The 25,216-nt window shown below is 36.5% G+C and overlaps 1 protein-coding gene across 6 annotated transcripts in view; it reads left to right on the top strand.

Annotated features, from left to right (window-relative positions):
- Kmt2e (lysine methyltransferase 2E (inactive)) overlaps positions 1 to 25,216 on the top strand; it is a 75,714-nt gene that overhangs the window by 21,699 nt on the left and 28,799 nt on the right. For 4 of the 6 annotated variants that reach the window (XM_052721803.1, XM_052721806.1, XM_052721805.1 and 1 more), the window contains 8 exons: positions 5,510 to 5,624; positions 7,149 to 7,378; positions 10,891 to 10,971; positions 16,167 to 16,225; positions 17,775 to 17,947; positions 21,121 to 21,159; positions 24,209 to 24,439; positions 24,522 to 24,652. In XM_052721803.1, coding sequence (XP_052577763.1) covers positions 5,510 to 5,624; positions 7,149 to 7,378; positions 10,891 to 10,971; positions 16,167 to 16,225; positions 17,775 to 17,947; positions 21,121 to 21,159; positions 24,209 to 24,439; positions 24,522 to 24,652 — 1,059 coding nt within the window. Of the gene's footprint in view, positions 1 to 5,509; positions 5,625 to 7,148; positions 7,379 to 7,882; positions 8,318 to 10,890; positions 10,972 to 16,166; positions 16,226 to 17,774; positions 17,948 to 21,120; positions 21,160 to 24,208; positions 24,440 to 24,521; positions 24,653 to 25,216 lie in introns of those variants that run through there. The other 2 variants (XM_052721804.1, XM_052721807.1) reach the window with 2 other exon arrangements.

Below are 25,216 nucleotides of genomic sequence, written 5' to 3'. Positions count from 1 at the left end.
CCAGAGTCATTATGTAGTATGATATCCAGTGCCTCTAGTAGTAGGGTTAGGAATCGAGAGTTTGAGACACTTAGAACAGATCTCTCTTAATCAGAAAGACCATACTTCCTCAGATTGTACCTGAACAATATTTAGGGACAAAGAAACTATTTTCCTGACTAGTTCTTGTCTATCTGTACTCAGTCTATACCACTAGAACTCAGCACTTAAACCTTCATGATAGCCTTGTGATAACATTATATTGGGAGACCTTTACCACCAGTTTTAGACTAAGTTCGTGCTACTTTTGGTCTCCAAGTCCTCTGAGAGAAAGAAAACCACACCCTGAAACTCCCTTAGGGCCAGATGCAAACCGGCCTTACCACACTTTGGTAATACTTTGCTTACCAAAGCTTGACTATAGCATTCACCTCCTCCAGGCCCTAGTACTACTTCGTGGGTTAGAGGTAGGCCTGCCTGGCTCAACTGTGTTAACCCTTGATCTCATGTCATTTTTATCTTTCATTTCTGCAGTTCCTTGGTCACTGTCTAAAAATGTAGGTCCGTACAGATTCTTGGACCCTTACTTCCTTTGTATTAGCTTTCTTGACACATGTGCCACTATCAGATTAAATCTACTGCCTGGTTTTCTCATTTGGTGAAGGGGTGAAGAGTGCTGGGTTTGACTTCGGGGCCTCACTTAGACTAAGCATGTTATGTCTCACTGAGCAACAACCCCAGCCCTATATTGCCTGGTCTTGTGGCAGGATTCTCTACCTTTACCTTTAGTAAAAAGATTTCTTCTCTATTCTATTGTGGTAAAAATAAGTGTGGTTTTTTTTTTTTGTTTTTTGTTTTTTTTTTATCTAGATGTACAGTGTCAAGTGCCATTAAGTGTATACAGAATGTCGAGCAGCTGTCACCAATTTCTAAATGTTTTCCTGACCTAAACAAAAACTTCATTAAATAATAATCCTTTCCCTTTATTCCCAGCACCTTGTAAATTGTATTTTGGTTTCTGTCTATGCCTAGTCTAGGTCCCTTTTATAAGTGGAATCATAAAATATTTATTTTCTTGTGCATGGCTTATTTTACTGGTGGAATTCTTAAAAACTGTATGTTCAAGTGTGCATGGGTATCTGCACATGAGTGCTGCTGCCTGCAGAAGCCAGAGGAGGGCATCAGGTCCCCCTGGAACTATAGTTATAGGTGGTTTTAAGCCAACTGATGTGGGTGCGGAGAACCAAATTCTGTTCCTTGGAAGCAAGAACCCCTCCCTCAAGCTGGGTGAATTGAATACTTTTTAAAATTATATATGTATTTTTAATTTTTTGAGATAATATAATTGTTACATTTTCCTCGTCTCTTTCCTCTCCAAACCCTTCCACATCCCTTGCTCTCTTGAATTCATGGCCTCTTTTCATTAATGTTGTTAGTATGTGTGTGTTTATTTGTAAGTATATAAATAGAACCTACTCAATCTATATAATGCTACTTGTAAGTATGTTTTCAAGGCTGAGCTTTTGGTATTATATAACCAGTTGATGTGCTCTCAGCATTCCTTAGTTGCCTGTAGTTTTTTGTGTAGGGTTGGAACCTTTTAGTGTTTCCTTCATCTACTTTGGCATGTCTGTTGTTGTTGTACTTGTAAGAGTTCATGTTTAGGTTGTCATCTTGGTGAGACTTTATTGGTGTAGCTTCTGACATTACTAGGAGACACTGTCTCAGCAAACTCTGTAACCTTCTGGCTCTTACAATCTTTCTGCCCCATTATTCGTCAGTGATCCCTGAGCCTTAGGTAGAGGAATTGTTTTGCAGATATAACCATTGCTATTGGGTTCTACAACTCTGTCTTTGTATAGAGAAGTTTCATTGATAAGGGGTGAGGACTATACTTATCTGTGGTTGTAAGGACAAATATTTAGAATGTAGTTAGGGATTATACTGGTTTAGTAAAGTGGTGGTTTATACATTCTCCTCCAAGATTCATGACTTCACTAGCCCTGGTTTGTTGTTTGTTTTTAAATAATTTTTTTTATTGTATTTACTTACTTATTGTGTGCTTGTGTATGTGTCTGGGCTCTGATGCCATAGGACATCTGTAGAGGTCAGAGGACAGCTTTCAGGAATCTGTTCTTTCCTTCCTCCATGTAGGTTCCAGGGATTGTATTTATATTGTCAATCTTGACAAGTGTTTATTTACTGAGCCATCTCACTGGCCCTATTGCCATTTATTAATTCACATTATATCTATGTATTATCTAGGCATTTATGCAGAGATATAAAATTGGCTATACAAACACTAGCTACTTTTTACTCAGAAGTTTATTTCATGATCATTAAAACTTTATAATGTTCTAAGAGATTTTAGAAGAAAAAAATTCTATAACCTTGATTATAGCAGTTTGTTACTATTAGTTTCTATTCAGCTATTCATTTGCAAATTCATTTGAACATTAAAGTTTTCTACTTCCATGAATAATGATATAACAGACATGCCAAACCCTTGGTCTGTCTTTACTGGAAATTGCTTCCTTAGGATAAATCTCTCAAAATGGGGCTACTGAGTCAGAGGATGCTTGATTTTGATTTCAAATTTACCATACTCTAGAAATGAAGAAGAGATACTTATGACTGGGATTTTATTTTAGTAAGATCTATTACCTTGTTAATTTATTTTTTTGTTGCTTTTCCTTTATCTTTGAGACAATCTCTGGCTGGCCTGGAACAGAAGATCCTTTTGCCATATTCTGGGATTATGAGCATGCCCTAACACCAAACTCCAATTATTTATTTATTTATTTGTTTATTTGTTCGTTTGTTCGTTCATTCATCTATTTATTTATTTGTTTATTTATTTATTTTCATTTTTTGAGACAGGGTTTCTCTGTGTAATAGTCCTGGCTGTCCTGGAACTCATTTTGTAGACCAGGATGGCCTCGAACTCACTGAGGTCCGCCTGCCTCTGCCTCGATTTTATTTTTAATATGCTTATTGAGACAGTCTGTCCATGTATTGCAGGCTGGCCTTAAACTCACTATGTTGTCCAAACAATTGTTAAACTTGAAAATCTTCTTACCTTAGCCTCTTGAGTGCTGGTGTTTTTATTTTAATTAAATGCTGCGTTATAGTTAAGGAAAAGTCATTAAAAATTTGTCAACCAGGAGTAAAAGCACTTTCTGTGTAAGACCAATGGACCTGAGTCCTATCCTCAGACCCCGTGGAAGAAGGAGAGTACTGAGGTCTGATCTCCATATGTATGTGTGCTGTGGCACAAGCACAGTCTGCATAACACATATGTATCACACACAATAATAACAACAACTTTAAATTAACTAGTGTCAACCCGTTTTTTGGGGGGTTTTGTTGTTGTTGTCGTTGTTGTTCAAGACAAGGTTTCTCTGTGTAGCTTTGGAGCCTGTCCTGGATCTCACTTTGTAGACCAGGTGGCCTCGAACTCACAGAGATCCAACTGCCTCTTCTTCCCAACTGCTGAGATCAAAGGCGTGCGCCACCATTGTGCGCTAGCTTGTCAACCACTTTTATATAATAATTGTTTCCTTGTTTTAAAATTTTCTTTTATTGGACCATTAAGATGACTTAGTGGGTAACAGTGCTTGCCTCTAAGCCTGATGGTCTTAGGTGGGTTCTTAGAATCTACACGATGGAAGGAGAGAGCTGACTTCCAAAAGGTGTTCTCTGATTTCCGTGTGTGCACCATGTTACCAAATGTATACACACATATACACAGTAAATAAATAGATTTAAAGTTATTTTAAAAATCACTTGTAGTAAGTATAAATATTCAACACAGTCATCTGCTTTAAACCATTTTCTGCTTTCTTACATGGCCACCTTGTCATTATTGCATCCTGTATTTAAATTGTGATATTCTAAAAAGAATTTGGCTGTTTCATATGCTTGAAATCATCTACATTAACAGCTTGATTTTATTTTATTAGCTACTCCATAGTACCAGTTTTGTCCACATTGTTCAGTAACACTGTAATTTGAATACATCCTTAAGAGTGAGTCTTCTGCCAGGCGGTGGTAGGGCACGCCTTTAATCCCAGCACTTGGGAGGCAGAGCCAGGCAGATCTCTGTGAGTTCCAGGCCAGCCTGGGCTACAGAGTGAGTTCCAGGAAAGGCACAAAGCTGCACAGAGAAACTCTGTCTCGAAAAACCAAAAAAAAAAAAAAAAGAATGAGTCTTTATAGATCATTGCTAAAACTGAACACTTAAATTTTTTTTCAAGTTAGGCAAACATGATGGCACATGCCTGTAATCTCAGCATTTAGGAGGAAGCAGGTGGATCAGTAGTTCACAGCTAGCCTCAGCTTGTGCTACATGTGACTATTACCCCACCACCACCAATAGGAGGCAGACATGGTGGGTCACTCCTGCAGAAACCTGAGGGGGAAGGGGTTGGAGAGATGGCTCAGCAGTTAAAAGCATTGGCTACTCTTGTAGAGGACCTGGGTTTAGTTCCCATCGCTCACATGGCAGCTCATAACTGTCTGTAACTCCAGTTCCAGGGGATCTGACACTCTCACACAGGCACACATGCAGGCAAAACACCAGTGCACATAAGGTAAAAATAAACCATCTGGGTGGTGGTGGTGGTGCAAGCGTTTAATCCCAGCACTCATGAGCCAGAGGCAGGGGGAATCTTTTGAGTTAGAGGCCATCCAGATTTACAGAGCCAGTTCTAGGACAGCCAGATCTACACAGAGAAACCCTGTCTTTTGAAAACAAAACAAAACAACAACAAAACAAACAAACAAACAAAAAACAAAGATGTTAGGAAAGTGTTATATATAAAATGCTAGAGCTTTCAAAACAACAAGTTTGCATGTTGCTACTCCCAGTAGTGTTAGCAGTTGGTTCATCATCGTCACTGAACTCGTAGTAGGGCAGACCTACAAAGCCTTTCACTACATACTACTGCTTGTGCTTTTCAGGCATAAATCCTGTTTCAGTGTGAGGTTCTCTGTTCTTTAGCTTATTGACATTTCCCTGAATCTGCCATTCCCTGCACATTCAACAAATACTGTTTTGACCATTGAAATGCGTTCAGGCCAGAGTCTTGCACTCACTCTGCCGTTAGTCTTACTTAGAATCATTTCTGCCACTCTGGCCACCTCTTTGCATGTTTCTTAGTGACACTGGGTAAATGGCATAAAGCTTGGTCTCTAGTAATTTGGAGGTTTTGTTTTTGAGTGCCATGATGGCACTATCTTGATTCTCCTGCCTCAGTACTCGATTATAGTACTAGATTATCATCCCCAGCAATGGACACTTTTTAAATGAAACTGTAATTGAACTTTTTAATTTTATTTATTTTATTAAGTAAACCTTCTGTTGTGACACAGAATCTACATAGGATGAATCTACCCACAAGCTGTGCACATATTGTAAATAGACATTGTATTTGTTTTGACAATATTTTAGAATAAGCACTTATAAATTTTAATAGATTAAAACAGAAAAATGAGTGGAATTCTAATCTGTGGAACTTCTTTCCCCTAGACCAGAATCCGTAGAAGCTAGCCCTGTGGTAGTTGAAAAATCCAACAGTTATCCCCACCAGTTATATACCAGCAGCTCCCATCATTCACACAGTTATATTGGTTTGCCCTATGCGGTAAGTACCAAATGTTTCTTCAGAAGGATTTTTGTAAAATTAGAAGTTGAAAGTAGATTTGTGTGGTATTGTGCTTAAAAAAAAATTTTAAAAACAGCTGTTTCATATTTTCTGTATAATTAAGTGTGTAATTTATACTTTAGCTATATTGTTAGGAGAATAAAATTCTGTGAGAGGAAGTCTGTAGTTTTTTTTTATTGTTACTGTATTTATGTTGATAGTTTTTTACTTCAATGAAAAGACTATGGATAAGGTACATACTACTAATTCTTTTTTTTTCTTACTGTTAATTCTGAGTTATGTAGTAATTAGTAAATTATGTAGTTTTTTTTTTCTAAAGATTTATTTTTATCTTTTTTTTTTTGTTCATTTTTGTTTTTGGAGACCGGTCTCTCTATGTAGCCCTGGAACTCGCTTTGTATGGCTGGCCTCAATCTCAGAGATCTGCCTACCTCTGCCTCTCCAGTGCTGGCATTTAAAATGTACAGCACCACACCTGGCTATTTTTGTCATTTTTTTATTGTGGTGTGGGTCTGCATGTGGGTATGTATAGTACAGGTACCTGAGGAGGCTCGAGTTCTTTGCAGCTGGAGTAGAGTGGTTATGAGCAGGCTGCTGTGGGTTCTGAGAACAAACTTGGATCCTCTGGAAGAGCAGCATATGCTCCTTCTCAACTGTTGAGCCATCTCTTTGGCTCCAGCTTATTATTATGTTTCATTTACTATTACGTTGAGTACACACACACACACACACACACACACACACACACACACACACATATATTTAATATATATATCATTTAATTCTTAAAACAAACTTTTCAAAGGTAGTTTTCATCCCTGTTTCACAGATGAGAGGATAAAAGCTTATTCCCTTAATTTAACTTCTTTTTAGGGTTCTGTAGTATTTTAATTCAAAGAGTTATAGGACAAGATACATTTGATTACTAGGAAAGTGCAGTTTTGAGAGATTTTAGTACTTAAATGAGAATAAAAATGATCAAATATAAAATCCTGTATTATATACTTTACAGTAATAATGTACCTTTTGTTACTATTTTTACTATTTAAATACATTTATTTGTTTGGGAAATAGGATGTGTATTATAGCACACATGTTGAAGTTAAGTAGGTTCTTTCCTTCCATTACATGGGTCCTAGTTATTGAACTCAGGTTGCTAGGCTCTATGGTGAGCACCGTGACCTGCTGAGCCATCTCTCCAGCCCAGTTTTTGCTAGTTTTACTTAATATCTTCTTGAAAGAGAAACTCTTGATCACAGGCCTGGAAATGTGGTTTCTGCTGTGGAAGGAGGGGAATTGTCATTAATGTGAAGGTGACTACCTTCACCTTCCAGACAGTGACATTAACCCATCACTGTGATTTAATTATTAGTCTTCTGTCATTATTTGACTGTATTAAGAAATGGTCCAATTTTATCTTATTAAGTATTCAAATTTTGTTTAATTTGCCTAGTTTATGTCATTTAAATTCATATTTGTGCTGTTTTGTGTTCTATTATTCAGGACCATAATTATGGTGCTCGTCCTCCTCCAACACCTCCAGCTTCCCCTCCTCCATCAGGTCTCATTAGCAAAAATGAAGTAGGCATATTTACCACTCCTAACTTTGATGAAACTTCCAGTGCTACTACAATCAGCACATCCGAAGACGGAAGTTATGGTACTGATGTAACCAGGTGCATATGTGGTTTTACACATGATGATGGATACATGATCTGTTGTGACAAATGCAGGTAAAATATTTCACACCATCAGTTCATTATTCTTGACTGCTTTTAACCTTTGATTGTTAATTTGGAAAAGCTAGTTAGGTCTTTTGCAGGAATTAATTCCTTTTTTTAAGTAGGATATCTGCCTCTATTGATGCAATTTATTTTTTTCTAGAAAAAAGTCCTTATTTAAAAAAAGCTATTTTAGGGCTGGAGACAAACACATACTAATCTTGGAGAGGACCAAAGCTCAGTTTCCAGCACCCACATGGGGCCTGTCAAAATCATTTGTATTTCCAGCTGCAAGACATCTAACGTCCTCTTCTGGCCTCTATAATCACACACACATACACACACACACACACACACACACACACACACACACACACACACACACCTTTAAAAATTAAATAAGTAAATCTTTAAGAAAAGAGAAGAGAAGCTATTTTATAGTTTATTATTAGAAATCCCTATTGTGATGCTGGGCAGAGGTGACGCACACCATTAATCTCAGCATTCGGGAGGCAGAGGCAGGCAGATCTCTGTGAGTTTGAGGCCAGCCTGGTCTACATAGTGAGTTCCAGGACAGCCAGGGATACACAGAGAAACCCTGTCTTGAAAAACAAACAAACAAACAAATGAGAGATTCCCTGTTACGAATTAAGCAATAATCAGTTTTGAACTACATTATAGGATCATCTCCTTTTCACTTAGTTCAGTGGCAGTACAAGTGCATATATAGAAATAACAAGACATAAATAAAAGAATTCAGTCTTGTATTGTGTAGTCAGCTACAATTTTTCCAGTTTGGGGAAATAAAACATTTAATCAGTGTTTAATCTTATTTTCTCACACCCTTTGGCTTGAACCTTGCAGCATTCTGGAGTCTTCTTGAACCAGAACCAGTCTCCCCTCCCCCAACCCTGGTTCAACTACCAAGAAAGACCTCCTCCCCTAGAGAAGGTGATTGCAAAAGAAAGTGGGGTTTCTTTCTTACTTCTGCACCCCCCCTCTGTCTCTGTCTCTTTCTGTGTGTGTGTATCTGTCTATATCTGTCTCTCTCACTTTCTTTGTGGGAGAGGCTTAGTGAGAAAGGAGATGGAACAATAGGATTTCAACTTTAAAGTTAAGTACATTCCCTGCATAGGATGGGGAGCAGAGAATATTTAAGTAGCACATTGTAGAGGGCAGGAAAGTTTGATGGCTTCACAGAATTTCCTGTTCCTGGTTCTTATGACATAGCTTCATTATTTGACTTGATGTAGTGTGGCTTTATAAATCTATATTTGAAAGTAAGTTAAACTGAAGCTGAGAGCTGTCAATTTGTGTTGTTTGTAAATTATTCTGTCAGATTAAATGATTAGCTTTTGATTGTTACTGTTAGTAGCCTGTGTATATTTCAAAAGGTTCATTTATCTCTGTCAACAAGTAGGATATGACTGTACAGTGTGAAATTAGTTTTCTTTAGTGGAAGATTGTAATTTGATTTTAATAATAATGTGTTGTGGTAATTTTAAAATTTAGAATTAAATTCTCATTACTTGTAATATTTATTTTAAGGAATGACTTTGGTAAATTTATTGAGGAGGGAAATTTATAAAATTTAAATGACTTTGGGGATGTATTTTCTGCCTTATATTAGAAAATATTCATTCTTATTGTATCCAGTTATATAAAAGAGTTTTCTCATAGCAGATCTCATCTAATGTGATAAATGTAGCAGTATTTTTATTGAAAGAACAATATAAAGAATTGCCTTCTTTTGATCCAGTTAGTCAGATGGTCATGTACTAAATGGTTATCATTCTTAGACAGTCATGCAATATCTTCAGGTTTTTTTTTTTTTTTTTTTTTTTTTTTTTTGGTTTTTCGAGACAGGGTTTCTCTGTGTAGCTTTGCGCCTTTTCCTGGAACTCACTTGGTAGCCCAGGCTGGCCTCGAACTCACAGAGATCCGCCTGGCTCTGCCTCCCGAGTGCTGGGATTAAAGGCGTGCGCCACCACCGCCCGGCAATCTTCAGGTTTTTAAATAACTACGTATACATTCCTGAAGGCACAATTTTGGATTATTCAAGGTATTTACCTTGAAGTGACTCTTTTTTTGTTTGTTTGTTTGTTTTGTTTTTTTGTTTTTCGAGACAGGGTTTCTCTGTGTAGCTTTGGAGCCTGTCACTCACAGAGATCCTCCTGCCTCTGCCTCCCGAGTGCTAGGATTAAAGGCGTCCGCCACCACTGCCAGGCTCTTGAGGTGACGCTTATGACTCAATGTCTGTCTGAGTCTGTCCACCCTACCCAACCTCCATTTTTGTATTCAGCTTATGTTGTTCTCTTCCTTTCTTTACTTTGCCTCCTTGTATTTTTTCAACGTTCCTATTGCCCGTATTCAGAGTTTTGATGTCTGATAGCTGGAATTCTGCTCTTTTATTTTCTAGCTTTGCTTGTTATCTGCATACCATAATATAACATAATTTGTTATTTAAACCTTCTTGGAGGTTCTCAGTTGAGAAGTAAAGAGTAACACAATACCATTTAGTTTAGTATGTTTATATTAGAAGTGACATTATAGGGCTGGGAGAGGGCTCAGTGGTTGCTTCCCAGCCTGACAAGCTGAGTTTGTTCTCTAGAACCCACACTGTAGAAGAGAGAACCAGCTTCAGAAAGTTGTCTCTGACCTCCATACTTGGGTTGTGATATGTGCACACACAGACATACTCATTCACACACATGTAATTTTTTTTAAAAAAGTGAATGATTATGTGTAAGGAATTGGTAGTATTTCTACTTCTTCTTCTTCTTCTTCTTCTTCTTCTTCTTCTTCTTCTTCTTCTTCTTCTTCTTCTTCTTCTAAGTGAAATATATATCAATTTCAGGTACTTGAAGTTTTGTCAATAACAACTTATTGAGAAGTTTGTCCATATACTCCATTCAAAGTAATTAAGTTGAATTCCTTTCCAGTGGAATACCTCCTGTATTCTTTGACCTCTTTGGAATTAAAATAACTTCTATTCTTTCTTAAGTATAAATGTTAGAAGTCTTTCTTTTTCTTTCTGTTTCCTTATCTTTCAGTTAATCTTGTGTGCCACCAAAATTGTTAAATGTGAACAGAAGATGTAATCCAGCTTTGCTCCTTTTCCCTACACTCACAAAGGGAACTGTCTTTTTGTGTCTATTGACCACCTTTTGGTCATCTCCTCAGAGCTGGTAATTAGTAAAGGTTTCAGTGATTTCTTTCCTTCCTGTTTTCCCTGTTACGCTGATTATTATTTAGGGGTTTTAGTGTCGACGTCTTCAGGTTTGTAATAACATTTTAACCCACCACCTTTTAAGTTTTAAATTGCATTTGCTTCAGAAATTAATTTCATGCATTCTATATTTGCCATATTTTTGCATTTTAAAATTTTTCTACCTGAGAACACATTTTAGTGTATACTAAGCTCAAAATAGGCACTTCTTAAATGATAGAATATTACATCTTAATTTATGAATTATTTTAATGTTTTCTGTTGTTTTTGTTATATTTTGTTTTTTCTTTTTAAGTGTTTGGCAACATATTGACTGCATGGGGATTGACCGGCAGCACATCCCTGACACATACTTATGTGAACGCTGTCAGCCCAGGTAAGTTATCAGACCTGAGAAGACTGTCAGTTATTTCACTGAAAAAATTTTCACAGAAATTTATTCATGAGTTTCAGATGGATGAAATTATGAATCCCAATATTTCTTTGTTTTAAGAAGTACTTTTTCCACTTATGTTTTTTTACTTTTTCCACTTATGTTTGAGCAGCCAAGGCAGGAAGACTGATCGAATTGTTTAAGGTTTGCTAAAGGTACAGAGTGAGTTTAAGTTCAGCCTAGGTAACTTAGTGAGACACTTCCTCAAAATAAAAGCAGAAAAAAAATGGCTGAGGGGATTGTAACTCAGTAGTAAAGTGCTTGTGTAATATACATACCCAAGGCAACTGAATTCAAGCCTGAGCACCCTAGAAAAGGGGGTTGAGGAATGTAGCTTTATGGTGTTGGACAGCTTGACTATCATGTGAGAAGCCCTGAGTTCAATTCCCAGTATCCCTTTTCTACCCCCTAAAAAATGAATTATTAGAGCACCCCCTTATTTACATATATAATTTGCTGGGTTTGTTTAAATGTATAGATTCAACCCCATTCTTATTTTTAAACACATAGTAAGGGCACTATGTTTTTTTCACATAGAAATTTGCTTCTTGTTAGGTTCTGGAGAGGTCCATAGGAATTACAAAAAGAAAGCCACTCATCTTTGCCACAATGTATTAAAGCTTATAGTCACAGAAAGTCTCTATTACATGGCAGAAAATATGATAGGTAGCCCTCCACATACTACCTTTGAAAAAAAGTATCTGAGTTACTTTAACATGAATGAAGCAAGAGATGGGTGCATGTGGAGCAACTATGGGTGACCCAATGTCCACAAAATAGACCTGCCAGACCCAGAAGTGCACACATGGAGAGATGTAACTGGAAAGGGAATTGCAGGGGATCCCGTGGTCTAAACCCATGGGAGGGGAGTACAGGTTTACCATGTGAGTATACGGTAACAGGGCAGAAAAACCAGATGTTCCTGGAATCTTGTTTTGGTCTTGGTTTCCTAGTCTTGGGCTGTTTTCTGTCAAATGAATTCAGATAAGAAGGCCGACTGTAGTGTAGAAAACAGACACTTTCAAGAGTGAGAGTGAACAGTGACCAAATGGGTCACTCTCTGATTGTTCTTTAAAGTCTTTATTATGGAGCCAGGCAAAGAGGACCTGCCTGTAATTCCTGCACTTGGGCAGTGGGGGAAGGAGCATCTGGAGTTGAAGGCCCAGCTTGACTCCACAGCAAGTTAGTTTGAGGTCAGCCCAAACTTCATGATATCCCTTGTCTCAAACAACATCTTCATCATCAACAGGTCTTTTTATTACAGACATTTAAAACCCAATGAAAGGGGTTGAGGAAATTCCTTATTTGGTAAACTGCTTGATTTATTAAAACCCTTATTAAAAAGATGCACATTTTGGCATGACTTTTAACCCTAGTACTGGGAAGGCAGAAAAAGAAGGATCCCTTGGGCTCACCGGCCAAGGTGAGCTGTAGGTAAATGATACCATTTGAAAGGAAGTAGATGGTGTCCTTAGGAGGAGACTTGAATTGTTTTCTGCCCTCTCCTTGCATGTGCCCCTGTGTGCTACAAATGAACATACATACACTGAAACAATCACAACAAAACACACCTCCTTGTAAAAGGAAAATAGTAGAAAGAACTCACATTCTTCCCTCTGCTTCAGTAATTACTAGTTGTTTTGTCTATTTTCTTTTTTTAAAGATAAAATACATGCAGACTGGGCATAGTGGTGCACACCTTTAGTCCCAGCACTCAGCAGGCAGGGGTAGGCAGATTTCTGTGAATTTGAGGCTCACCTGGTCTACAGAGAGAATTCCAGGGCAGCCAGGGCTACACAGAAAAACTCTTGTTTCAAAAAAGAATGAATTAATATTAATAATTACAGTTCAAATTAAGAATATACATTTTTGTTTTACATATGTAATATATGTAAAATATATTATTATATATGTAATATAATAATAATAATGTAAATATATATTTCAGTTTTTTGAGACGGGATTTCTCTGTGTAACCCTGGTTGTCCTGGAACTCTCTCTATAGACCAGGCTGGCCTTGAACTCAGAGATCTGCCTGCCTCTGCCTCTGCCTCCTGATTGCTGGGATTTAAGGCATGCTACACTGTATATTCTTACATTATTTCTAGGTCTTTTCACCCAAGTTCTCAACAAGACAAGAATAATGTAATTAGAATGCCATAATTACACAATTGCTTAATTCCGTAGAATAATACAGGGTAACATTAATATTAGCAACATTAATATGTAGAACAATTTAGAACTTTTCCCTTTGTGGACTATATCACAAATGGATATTAAAATCAGTTTATTGTATTTCAAATCCCTTGAAAAGAATGTCACTATATAGTTCTGGTAACAATTAGATACACACTTAGGTTTTTTAGATTATTAGTTTTATTTGGACTATTAGTCGTCTTTTGCATTTCTAAGTTAAATTTTTTTTAATTAATTGCAGATTTACATAAAATATTGCAGATAAACATGTGTATCCTTACCCTTCCTAGTAGTAACACCTTGTGAAACTGTTTATATTGTTATTAGGATTTTCACATTAGGCTATCAAGAAATAATTCTATTTCATTGCGAAGGACTCTTCACCCTGCCTTTATCGAGTACTCTCCCCAATTCCTCTTATTCCTAACTGTTAGCACACATTAATCAATACTTCAGTTTGATAATTTTGTTATTTCAAGTATTATATAAAAATGGAATGCTGTATGCTTTTTCACTCATGGTAATTCCTTGAGCCATTCAATTTGCTGCATGTATCACTACATTTTTCGTCATTGCTGGTATAGTCTGTGGTACGTATCATGGTTTACTGACAAACCTCCACGAGAGTATATTCGTGTTGCTTTTTCCCTTTTTTGGACTTTACAAATAAAGTCACTCAGAACATTATTACAGGTTTTAGTGTGAACCTAATTTTTTTCCATGCCAAAAATTGTGTAACTGAATTGTATTAAAGTTGCATGTTTAGTTTCTTAAGAAATTACAAGAGCCATGCATGGTGGGATATACCTTTAATTCCTGAGGACTGAGTGTAGATAGTGGTAGAATGCTTTCTTAGTATGTGCAGTGCCGTGGTTCCCAGTACTGAATGAATGAATGAATGAATGAATGAATGAATGAATGAATGAATGAAAAAGAAGTCATGAAACTTCTCTAAAATGAATAATGTGGTCTTTTTTTCTTTTATTAAGAAAATTTTTTCATTCATTTTACACACCAAAGATCCTCCTCTTCCCTCCTCCTATCCCCCCAGCCTACCCCCAAACCCACCCTCCACTTCCCCCACCACAAGAAGGCAAGGCCTCCCATGGGGAGGCACATCTAGTAGAGGCAAGTCCAAGCCCTTCCCCCTGCCTCAAGGCTGCACAAGGTGTCCCGTCTTAGGTAGTAGGCTCCAAAAAGCCCCCTCATGCACCAGGCATGGATTCTGATTCTACTGCCAGGGGGCCCCCCAAGCAGATCAAGCTTACACAACTGTCTCCCCATGCAGAGTGCCTAGCCCTGTCCCATGCAGGCTCCACAGCCATTGGTCTAGTTTTCATGAGTTCCCACTAGTTTGGTTTAGTCATCTCTGCAGGTTTCCCTGTCATGATCCTGATGCACTTGCTCATAGAATTCCTCTTCTCTCTCCCTGACTGGACTCCTGGAGCTCTGCCTGGTGCCTGGCTGTGGATCTCTGCATCTGCCTCCATCAGTCATTGGAGAAAAGTTCTGTGATGACAGTTAGGGTATTCACCAATCTGATCACTGGGGCAAGACAGTTCAGTTCGGGCACCCTCTCCACTATTGCTAGTAGTCAAAGCTGGGGTCATCCTTCAGGATTCCTGGCAACTTCCCTAGCACCAGGTATCTCTCTATCCCCGTGATATCTCCCTCTCTTCATTGCTTTCCCACTCCATCCCTGTGCCAGCTCGGCCGTCCCATTCCCTTACATTCTCATCCCCCATGAGTGAATGAATCAATTGAAAAAAAAAAAAGTCATGAAGCTTCTCTGAAATGGTTAATGCCATCTTATATTTACACCAAGAATATATGAATGGTCCAGCTAGGTGGTTGATTTGTTGAAGGCTTATATAGCCTAGGTTGACCTTGGATTCCTGATCCTCCTCGTCTGTCTCCAAAGTACTGGAATTATAGATATGTTCGAGTTCATTTTTAATGTTAAGAATTGCTTTTTAAAAAAAATTTACTTTTGCAGTTATATAGTTTATTGTAAGAAATAATTTTCACATTAAAGTCATATATAAAACAAGGTATTTTTCAAGTAAGTCTAAATTCTGCCTTATCCTTTCTACTCCAGACCTTTTTAAATTCACTTTTTCTTTTTGTCTTTTGAGACAGGGTTTCTCTGTGTAACCCTGGCTGTTTATCTCTGTAGGCCAGGCTGGCCTCAAACTCACGGAGATCCTCCTGGCTCTGCTTCCCACCATACTTTGCAATATTTATAGAGTAGAAATAAACTGGATGTGTTGGCATATAACTGTAATCCCAGAGCAGGACAGCTAAGACAGAGTTTGAAGTTAGACTGGGTTACTTAGTGAGACCCTGTCTAAAAATAAACAATATAAATAAGTCATGGAAATAATTTAAGGCATATGGAAATGTATAATATATACTAATTTACTCATAGATATAAAACAATTTGTGGTTTTAATTACAAGTACTAATGTGGGTTTTATTTTTCAGAATTTTGTTATAAATTAGAATTTGAAAAATGCTCACTTCATAGTTAAACATTTAATAAAATGAAATGGAATAACTTAATTGGTATCTACTGTTCTTATATGTGTATAGGAAATGTATATATATACTGGATCATATATAATCTGTCAGGGCTGCTGCATACACTTTATATTATCTTTTCACTAAAAACATAAAAGACGCCGGGCGGTGGTGGCGCACGCCTTTGATCCCAGCACTCGGGAGGCAGAGCCAGGCGGATCTCTGTGAGTTCGAGGCCAGCCTGGACTACCAAGTGAGTTCCAGGAAAGGCGCAAAGCTACACAGAGAAACCCTGTCTCGAAAAACCAAAAAAAAAAAAAAAAAAAAAAAAAAAACCATAAAAGATTATGAAGTTCATCACATGTAAAACATACCTAAGCTTCTGGAAGTTTGATGAGTAACATGTTAATGTTTTAATATAGGAATTTGGATAAAGAGAGGGCGGTGCTACTACAACGCCAGAAAAGAGAAAATATGTCAGGTATGTAAAAAGGACCTATTCTAAATTAAAATTAGTGGGATTAAGAACATAAGTGGTCTGAATATTTTTAAATTTTAATGTAAATTATTAAAAAATTGTTTAATTTAAATATTTTAATGTAAAAACTCCTGTTTGCTTTTTTAATTATAAAAAAACTAAAAGAAATTTTGTGTGTGCTTGAGTTTTTTGCCTACCTGTATGTCTGTGAACTACATGTGTGTTTGGTGCCCACAGAAACAGAAGAGGGAGCATTAGATCCCTTAGGACTGAAGTTATAGACAGTTAGGAGCCACCATGTGGGTGCTGAGAATCAAACCCCCGTCCTCTGAAGAAGAGCTAGTACTCTGTATCAGATCTATCTCTCCAGCCTACAGCACCTTGTTAATGTATTTTTAGTGTATGTCTTATTTATAATTTCAGGTATAGGCCTTTTTGATTACAGAATATGCATGCTCGTATTTTAGGAAACATAGAAACCAGAACAAAGCAAATAAGCTTAAATCACCTATTCTCATATATAGGTAACCTTTAAAGAAATGAAGTATATTGGTCAGAATAATGACCCATTAATTTACCAAATGAGATAGTATTTCTTTCTTTCTTTCTTTATTAATCTATTTATTTATCTATTTATTTATTTATTTATTGGTTTTTTTCAAGACAGGGTTTCTCTGTGTAGCTTTGCACCTTTCCTGGAACTCACTCTGTAGCCCAGGCTTGCACAGAGATCCGCCTGGCTCTGCCTTCCGAGTGCTGGGATTAAAGGCGTGCTCTGCCGCCGCTGCCACCACCACCACTACCACCACCACCCGGCCTGTTTTTTTAATTTTTAGGATGCCATTTTCTTAATTTTGTATATGCTGCAATTTTTCTGTTTAGGTTTTTTCATTTGTTTGTTTTTGTTTTTTAGATAGAATCTTCTATTTAGCCCACATTGGTCTGTGCTCACTAGCCCAGGCTACCCTGACACAATTGAGTTTTGTAGTACATAGTGTTGGCTTGTCTTATTTTGGATCTTCCTCTTGCTTCCCAAGTGCTGGTATTAAAAGCAGGTGCCACTATGCCCCAGTATGCCACATATTTTTATTTTGGATTAAGACCAGTACAACCAGTTTTAAATAATAATTTTTTTATTCAGCCATTGCTCTTTGGTAGACGTTGTGGGTTGTTTCCAATTGTTTTCTTTTGAAAAGTTCCTTTTTGGACAATGGTGCAGATGTTTGCTTTTGTACTTCAGCTATTTTATGGAATGACAAGCTAACATTTAAGTGAATATATAATTTTTATAGATATAACTGAGTTTCTGCCCTAGGAAAGTTGAGTTCCATTAGTCATGTGTACTAGTGCCTGTTTTCTGAGACCAACAGAGTATGTCATCAGACATTTATCCTTCATGATTTAATGTGTATCTTGTGAGTGAGTGGGTAAGGGAAATAAGAACATGTGTCTTCTTGAGGAACAAGGAAGTGGCACTTTGTCACAGGCAGGGTTGCTTTCCTTTGCTCCTTGATAGAAGTACTGAAGTGCGGTCACTTTGTTTTCATTGAAGATGGCGACACCAGTGCAACGGAAAGCGGCGATGAAGTCCCCGTGGAGTTATACACTGCATTTCAGCACACTCCAACGTCAATCACTTTAACTGCTTCCAGAGTTCCCAAGGTTACTGACAAAAGAAGGAAAAAGAGTGGGGAGAAAGAACAGAACTTTTCAAAGTGTAAAAAAGTACGTTTTTGCCTTTTTATTTTAGATGAATAGATGTTGATAGGAGCTGAGTCACAGGCAAGACATGATGACAGGGAGAGCATGGCAGCAGCTAAATATACTGAAAGTACTAGCAAAAACTTAAAAAATTTAAGCATTCTTATTTAAAATTGCAATACATTTTAAAGACTGACACGGACTACAAAAGAAACATTGCTCATGCTTTGGAATCACTGTTCTAACAAGATCAATGACAGAAACTGGAAATGCTAAAGTAAGGCAGAACAGAGTCTTTGAAAACAGAAATAACAGCCTTATATTTTAATAACTTAGTAGGTAAGGAAGCATGTAATGATTACTTATAACTGTTCTTAATTTTGGATAATATTCATTTTAATAGAGGCGTCCTAGTTGCTACTCTCTTATTTTTGTCTTCTAAATTTTATTTGATATATGATCCCTAAGATCTAATGGCAGACAGCAGTTTATAGACTAATGTTTTATTAAATTGTTAATTACAAATCCTCAATGACAGCAAATGCATTCGTGGTCCTATCAAATTATAAAGTGAACACATTTTATTAAGTATTTTTAATGTACCCTTTCTATGTTTCAATATAGAAACATGCTTTTTTTTTTTTTTTTTTTTTTTTTTTAGTTTTTCAAGACAGGGTTTCTCTGTGTAGAATTGGCCATCCTAGAACTCACTCTGTAGACCATGCTGCCCTTGAACTCACAGTGATCTGCCTCCTAAGTGCTGGGATTAAAGGCATGTGCCACCACTGTCCAGTGAAACATGCAATATTTATCATTATTTTCATGCAAATATTTATCATGAGGTTACAATTCCCCACAGAAACACAATGTATAGGGTTATAGCCAGGATCAGTAAATTATACCATGTGTATACAGCTTAGGTGTGTGGGTTAGACTATATCTCATAAACTTATGTACATATTTTCTATGATATTTACAATATGGACAAAATAACTTAATAGTGCAGTTCTCAGAATGTGTCCCTGTTAAGTAATATGACTATAACTGCTAGTGAAAATATTTGTCACATACAGAAAAAGACCTTCACATTGACCATATTGCTATCAAAGCATGGAAATATATGTAGATAAGTGATGGCTTTAAATCAAATTTTTTTTTCGTTATTTTTCATGATGTGCTTTAAAGTTTTTCATTTTCTAATTTCATCTTTGTATAACTACTGAAGTCTGTGTCTGTCCCCTTTTATTTCTCTTCTGTTTCTGTTTACCTAGTCTGATAGTTGAATGTCGCTGGAGGCACCCACAGTTTACAGCCACATCACAATTACACTGCTCATTCTCAACTTTTGAAATAGGCTTTTGCATCTTTTTCCCTTTTAAGCTACTAGACAGAGCTAACAGAATGTTGCCTTTCTCCAGCAAATATAATCTTTCTTTTCATCCTGTCATGGCATTTGAGCCTTTGATTCTAGTACTCAGCCATATTTTGCCTTATTTTGTTACTAGTTTCCTCATCTCTGTCATTTTCTCACAGAGATCACATGCCTTTTACTGTAGTATCTGGCTGACAGGTATGAACTCAACCTCTTTTTAAAATATTCAGTGATAGGTTAGTTAACTCAGCCTTTGTGTACTATGTTGAGATTTATAGCTTTGTTATTGTGTAAGTTACGTGGAAATTTGACCCTCGTATATTTGTTTTACATTATTTAGTTTAATAAAGCATAGACTGTATATTTTTGGGTGAAATGACTAATGAGTGTTCAAAATGAATAATCCTGGATTTTGGTTGTATTGTTTATTTCAGAATATTGCTGTGTATTATAAATGGAAGATACTTCCTCAGACATTGTCAGTAATATTTGACAGGAATTACAGAGTTAAGAAAATTCAAGGACTGGGTATAAAACTCTGTTCTTCAGTGTGTGTTAGCTTTTTAATATGGAGTCAGTGTACAATAAAAATATATAATTTTACTTTATATTCAGCCTATTTTTATTTTAGTTTTTGAAAATGAATGGAATTAGTCATAAATTGTTGAACAGAAATGTTTATAAAATCCTATTAAGGTATTCTTAAGTTTTAGTAATTCAAAATTGATATGAAGCATTAACATTAAATAAAATACATTTAAAGTTTGATGGCCTATAAAAAAGTTTATTGACAGCAAATATTAGGTATGAGTGCCCTAGTACAGCTTGAATGTCCCTAAATCTGAACATCTGAAGTGGTTCTCAGAAAGATTTAGAAATTACAGCATTCTGGATTTTGAATTATGAATTTCAAATTATAGTTTAAACCAAAACCTGTGAGTTGAAAAACATCTGAACTTATTACATATTTTGGATAAAAGGGACACTCAACCTGTGTCATTCTTCTTTTCCGAAGAGTTAAAGAAGCAACTGTTTCCTCCAACAAACCATGTTGTCTTGGAATTTAAACCTAGTGGACGTCCTACCTAATTTCAAATCCTCATTCTTTTGTTGTTGTTGTTGTTGTTACATTTGTTGAGACAGAGTCTCACTGTAATCCTGGCTGGCCTGGAGTTCAGAGATCCACCTGCCTTTGCCTTAGTTCTGAGATTAAAGACTTGCCCCATCATGTGCATCAAATACCATTTTCCTTTGTGTTTCCTTCTACACCAAACTTGTGTCTTCCTTGACTGTGTGTGTGTGTGTGTGTGTGTGTGTGTGTGTGTGTGTGTGTGTGTGTGCATTTGTTTGTCTCAGCAGCATAGCCAATACTCAGGCTCTAAAATCTGTTAAGTCATATTTAGTCTTTGATATCAAATTTATTCTTAAAAGCTCTATTGAGTTTTCTGTTGAAATGTCTTAGTATATTTTTAATCTTTGTGCTATTACAAATTTAATCCAAGTCCCCACTGTCTTGTACTGCAGTTCATTTCACCTATATAATTTGATGCTGATAATATGTAGCACAAAGAATATTTTGAAGTTTTTATCTTAGCATCATTGTAAACACAATTTATTGTTCTAAATAGTTTGCATTACATATGAAGGAGAATAGTATTCTGGTATACCTTTATATACTTCTTAATTCCCCTTGTTCTAGCTTTATTCTTATTACCAAATTATTTCACTTCAGCAAAATGCTTCAATGAACCAGTTGATTCTTAGTTATATCCCAGTTAAAAAAACAAAAACAAAAAACTAACTCAGAATTCCATGCTCATTTTAGGCCTTTCGTGAAGGATCTAGGAAATCATCAAGAGTTAAGGTAATTATATTAAATTAAGGCATTATTGTTAACTAGTGCTAAATCAAGAGCTTGCTGAGTAGCTTGCTTGTATATGTTGGTACTTTACGGGCTATGGTATTTGCTATATCATTGCTTAATACTTTTTAAGAAGCAGGGCCTTAAACTTCTAATTTGATTGATAAATCCTTCTTACAGTTAATTGACATTGGTACAACATTAAGAAGAAGAGAGAGGCATATAATATTAAAATTGGAATATTTAGGGACTGGAAAGATGGATCAGCAGTTAAGAGCACTTGCTGCTCTTCTAGAGGACCTGGGTTCATTTGAGACATGGCAGCTCACTGCTGTCAGTAATTGCAACTCTAGGAGTTCCACCACCTTCATGCAAACACACATACAGGTAAAAACACCAATGCAATCAAAAATAAAATAAATATAATAAAATTTTTTTAAAAATTATAATTAGATTCCATTTGTCATTGTATTCCATATCTCTGATACTACTAAAGTGTATTAGTATACTCTACACATTAACCCTGAATGACATTGAAAATTGCAGTCCTAATTCTGAGGTAATCAAGCAAAACACTGTACTATAAAATCATCATAGTCTCATGTTGGCAATACAAACTAATCATATAGACTTTGAATTAATAGCATATATTCTTGAGTTCTTGAATGCTCAGATTCCCAGCAGAAGCAAAGCTCTCCACCTCTGCTTTCTCCATAAAAACAGGTTTATGCTGTTATAGAAGTATCTTTATGATGTATAGCTTTCTGGGCTAGGTAATAAAGGAAAACAAATTTTTCGCTTTTCTTTTGAGACAGGGTCTTGCTATGTAGCCTTGACTGGCCTGGAACTTGCTTTGTAGACCAAGTGAGCCTTAAACTTTCAGTGATCAGGCCGGGCGGTGGTGGCGCACGCCTTTAATCCCAGCACTCGGGAGGCAGAGCCAGGCGGATCTCTGTGAGTTCGAGGCCAGCCTGGTCTCCAAAGCGAGTTCCAGGAAAGGCGCAAAGCTACACAGAGAAACCCTGTCTCGAAAAACCAAAAGAAAAAAAAAAAAAAAACTTTCAGTGATCATCTTTCCTCTATCTCCTAATTGCTGGAATTATAAGGCACAGGCACCACCCCACCACACTAATTCCTTAAATTTCCAGCTTTGTATTAAAAATGATGCAATGAATATATTACATATTTTTGTTCCTATAATATGAAACATAGTAATTATTATACTACATTTCTGAAATGTTCTCTCTAGATATTACTCTTAAATAATTTTGTAATTCTTTCTCATGAACATTGTATGTGATATTGTTTATTTCACATTCAACTGTTCTTTGAATATTAGAGAGTTACCTACTTTTTATGTTTCTTGAATTTGTGGAATTTGTTCTGACAGAGTAAAGAAGTCTGAACTTTTAAAAAAAAGTTTTATGAGGGACTAAAGGCTCGGAAGTTACGAGCACTATCTGCTCTTGGAGAGGACCTGGGTTTAGGTTTAAGCACACACATGGCTCACAGCTGTTTTAGTTCCAGTTCTAGGGGATCTGACTCCCCTTTTCTGCCCTCTATGGGTACTGCATGCATGCACATGGTTCATTTACATATATACAGGCAAAACACTCGTACATATTAAATAAAAAAGTCTTTTAAGAATTGATTTGAATTACTAGTACTGTACCATTCTTTTTCCTACTTCATTGAATTGAATAATAGGCTTAAAAGGAAAGTGATATCTTTTACTTAACTGAAACAATTCCTTTTATTACATAAAGAAGTGACTAGGAAAATGGAAATTTTCTTTATCAATCTTAAATAAAAACCCATTTAGCTTGAAAGCATTACAACTCCAGTAATTCTTGAGTTAAATAAGAGCTGTAGAAGAGCTGTATTAAAGATATATGTCAAGTTATTAGTAGTTTGTTGCAGTTAATTAAAAAATAATTTAAAACTGAATTTATTTCTTTAGTATAAAATTGTGGCTCATAAATCTTTATCAGATAATTTATCAATAATGTTATATGTATATACATAAGATATCCATTCTATTATTAATAATATTCTTTTTTTGGGGGGATGCTGGTCATTTGACTTAGGGCCTTATACATGCTAAGCAAGCATTCTACTGCTGATCTGTATCCCCAGTGCCACATAAAATAACAATTGATGTAATAAGCCTATTCCCATCAAACAGTTGATCAGCTTATTAAGTTTATTGTTCATTACAGAAAAGGACTGTAATAAACATTGTTTCTATAGAAGATGAGCTGATGGTACATTTCAGTAATGTGTTACTGTCCCTCACTACTCCACCTCCTCCAGTACTGGAAATTCAACCTCAGGCTTTGTGCATGCTAGTAAAATATTCTATCACTGAGCTATAGTTTAATCCCTTTTTTACTTTTTTTTTTTTTTTTTTTGGTGTGGGGGGGAGAGGTTCTCACTTTGTTGCCCCAAGCTGGACTTGACGTCACTGTGTTGAATAGTCCTCTTATCTCAGCATCATTAATAGCTGGGGGTGCAGGCTTGTGAAACAAATGTTGCCTGGTGGGCTTGGCTTACAAATAGAGAAAGGACTTGGTGTTTAGGTGTACATACAGATTTATTCAAATTAAAATGTCCAAGGTTGCTGCTATGAAGTAGATTATTAGCAGTATGTAGAATCAGAAATTTCTCTTTTTTCTTTTTCTTTTCTTTTTTTGGTCACTAGCTGAGATTGATTCAAATTTTAAGTATTTGATTTTATTGGTATCTTTACATTGTCTACCATAGCAACAATAACTCTTGAATTTTTGCTATTTCAATGTAACTCACCCTTCATGAGTTTCCCAACTTATTTCCTGGCATGTAGCATAAAAATTTAATGGGCTAATTTATGAACTTTTAATTTGAATTAACTTAGATATCTAAACACTGTGGTTTCTACTGTTTTATATAAATTGTTACTTATTTGTGTGTGTGTGTATGTATATGTATATATGTATGTATATATGTATGTATGTATGTACATATGGGCGTACTTAAATTCAAATAATAATCCTTACTTTTGCTACAATTTTAGGGTTCAGCACCAGAAATTGATCCTTCATCTGATGGTTCAAATTTTGTATGGGAGACGAAAATCAAAGCATGGATGGATCGATACGAAGAGGCGAATAATAACCAGTACAGTGAAGGTGTTCAGCGGGAGGCACAAAAACTAGCCCAGAGACTAGGCAGCGGGAGTGATAACAGAGACACGGAGAAGTCAGAACTGAGCACCAACAACTCACTCTTCAAACCTCCTGTAGAGGTATATATATGGCACTTGCCAAAAACTGTAGAGCTGCCTGTATATTAGGCATATCTTTAATATCTACATTTCCTGATTCTAGAGCCATATACAGAAGAATAAAAAAATTCTGAAATCTGCCAAAGATTTGCCTCCTGACGCACTTATCATTGAATACAGAGGGAAGTTTATGCTGAGAGAACAGTTTGAAGCAAATGGATATTTCTTTAAAAGGTATATTTATTTTTTCCGATGTTGGTTTTCTATAGTTAAAAGTTTTGGGGTTTCTTGTTTGTTTTGCTTTGGTTTGGTTTTGGTTTTTGAGATAGGGTTTCTTGGGCATAACAGCTCTAGCTGTCCTGGAACTCGATCTGTAGACCAGGCTGGCCTTGAACTCAGAGAGATCCACCTGCCTCTGCCTCCCAAGTGCTGGGACTAAAGGTGTGCACCACTACTGCCTGGCAGGTTTTGTTTTTTTGAGCTGTTTTTATTCTGTAACCCAGGTTGTCCTGGAACTGTTTTTATTCTTCCTGCTTTGGCCTCTTTAAGGCTGCATTTACAGAGATAAGCTACTACCCCCGAACAAAATGACTATGTGTGTGCATGAGCATCTGTGGGCATGTTCATTCCATGGCACCCATATGGAGGTCAGAGAACAACCTCAGATGTCAATCCTCATCTTCCACCTTGTTTGAGACAGAATCTCTTGTTTACTGACCTATGTTCCAAGCTAGCTGGCCTGCAAACCTCTAGGGACTGTTTCCACCTCCCAACTTGATGGAGAAGCACTGGGGTTAC

Source organism: Peromyscus californicus, unplaced genomic scaffold (genome assembly GCF_007827085.1).
Source record: "Peromyscus californicus insignis strain IS unplaced genomic scaffold, ASM782708v3 Scaffold_6__1_contigs__length_162567912, whole genome shotgun sequence".
Lineage (NCBI taxonomy): Eukaryota > Metazoa > Chordata > Mammalia > Rodentia > Cricetidae > Peromyscus > Peromyscus californicus.
The sequence above is the reverse complement of the archived record's forward strand: the minus strand, read 5'-3'. Positions and strand labels throughout refer to the sequence as shown.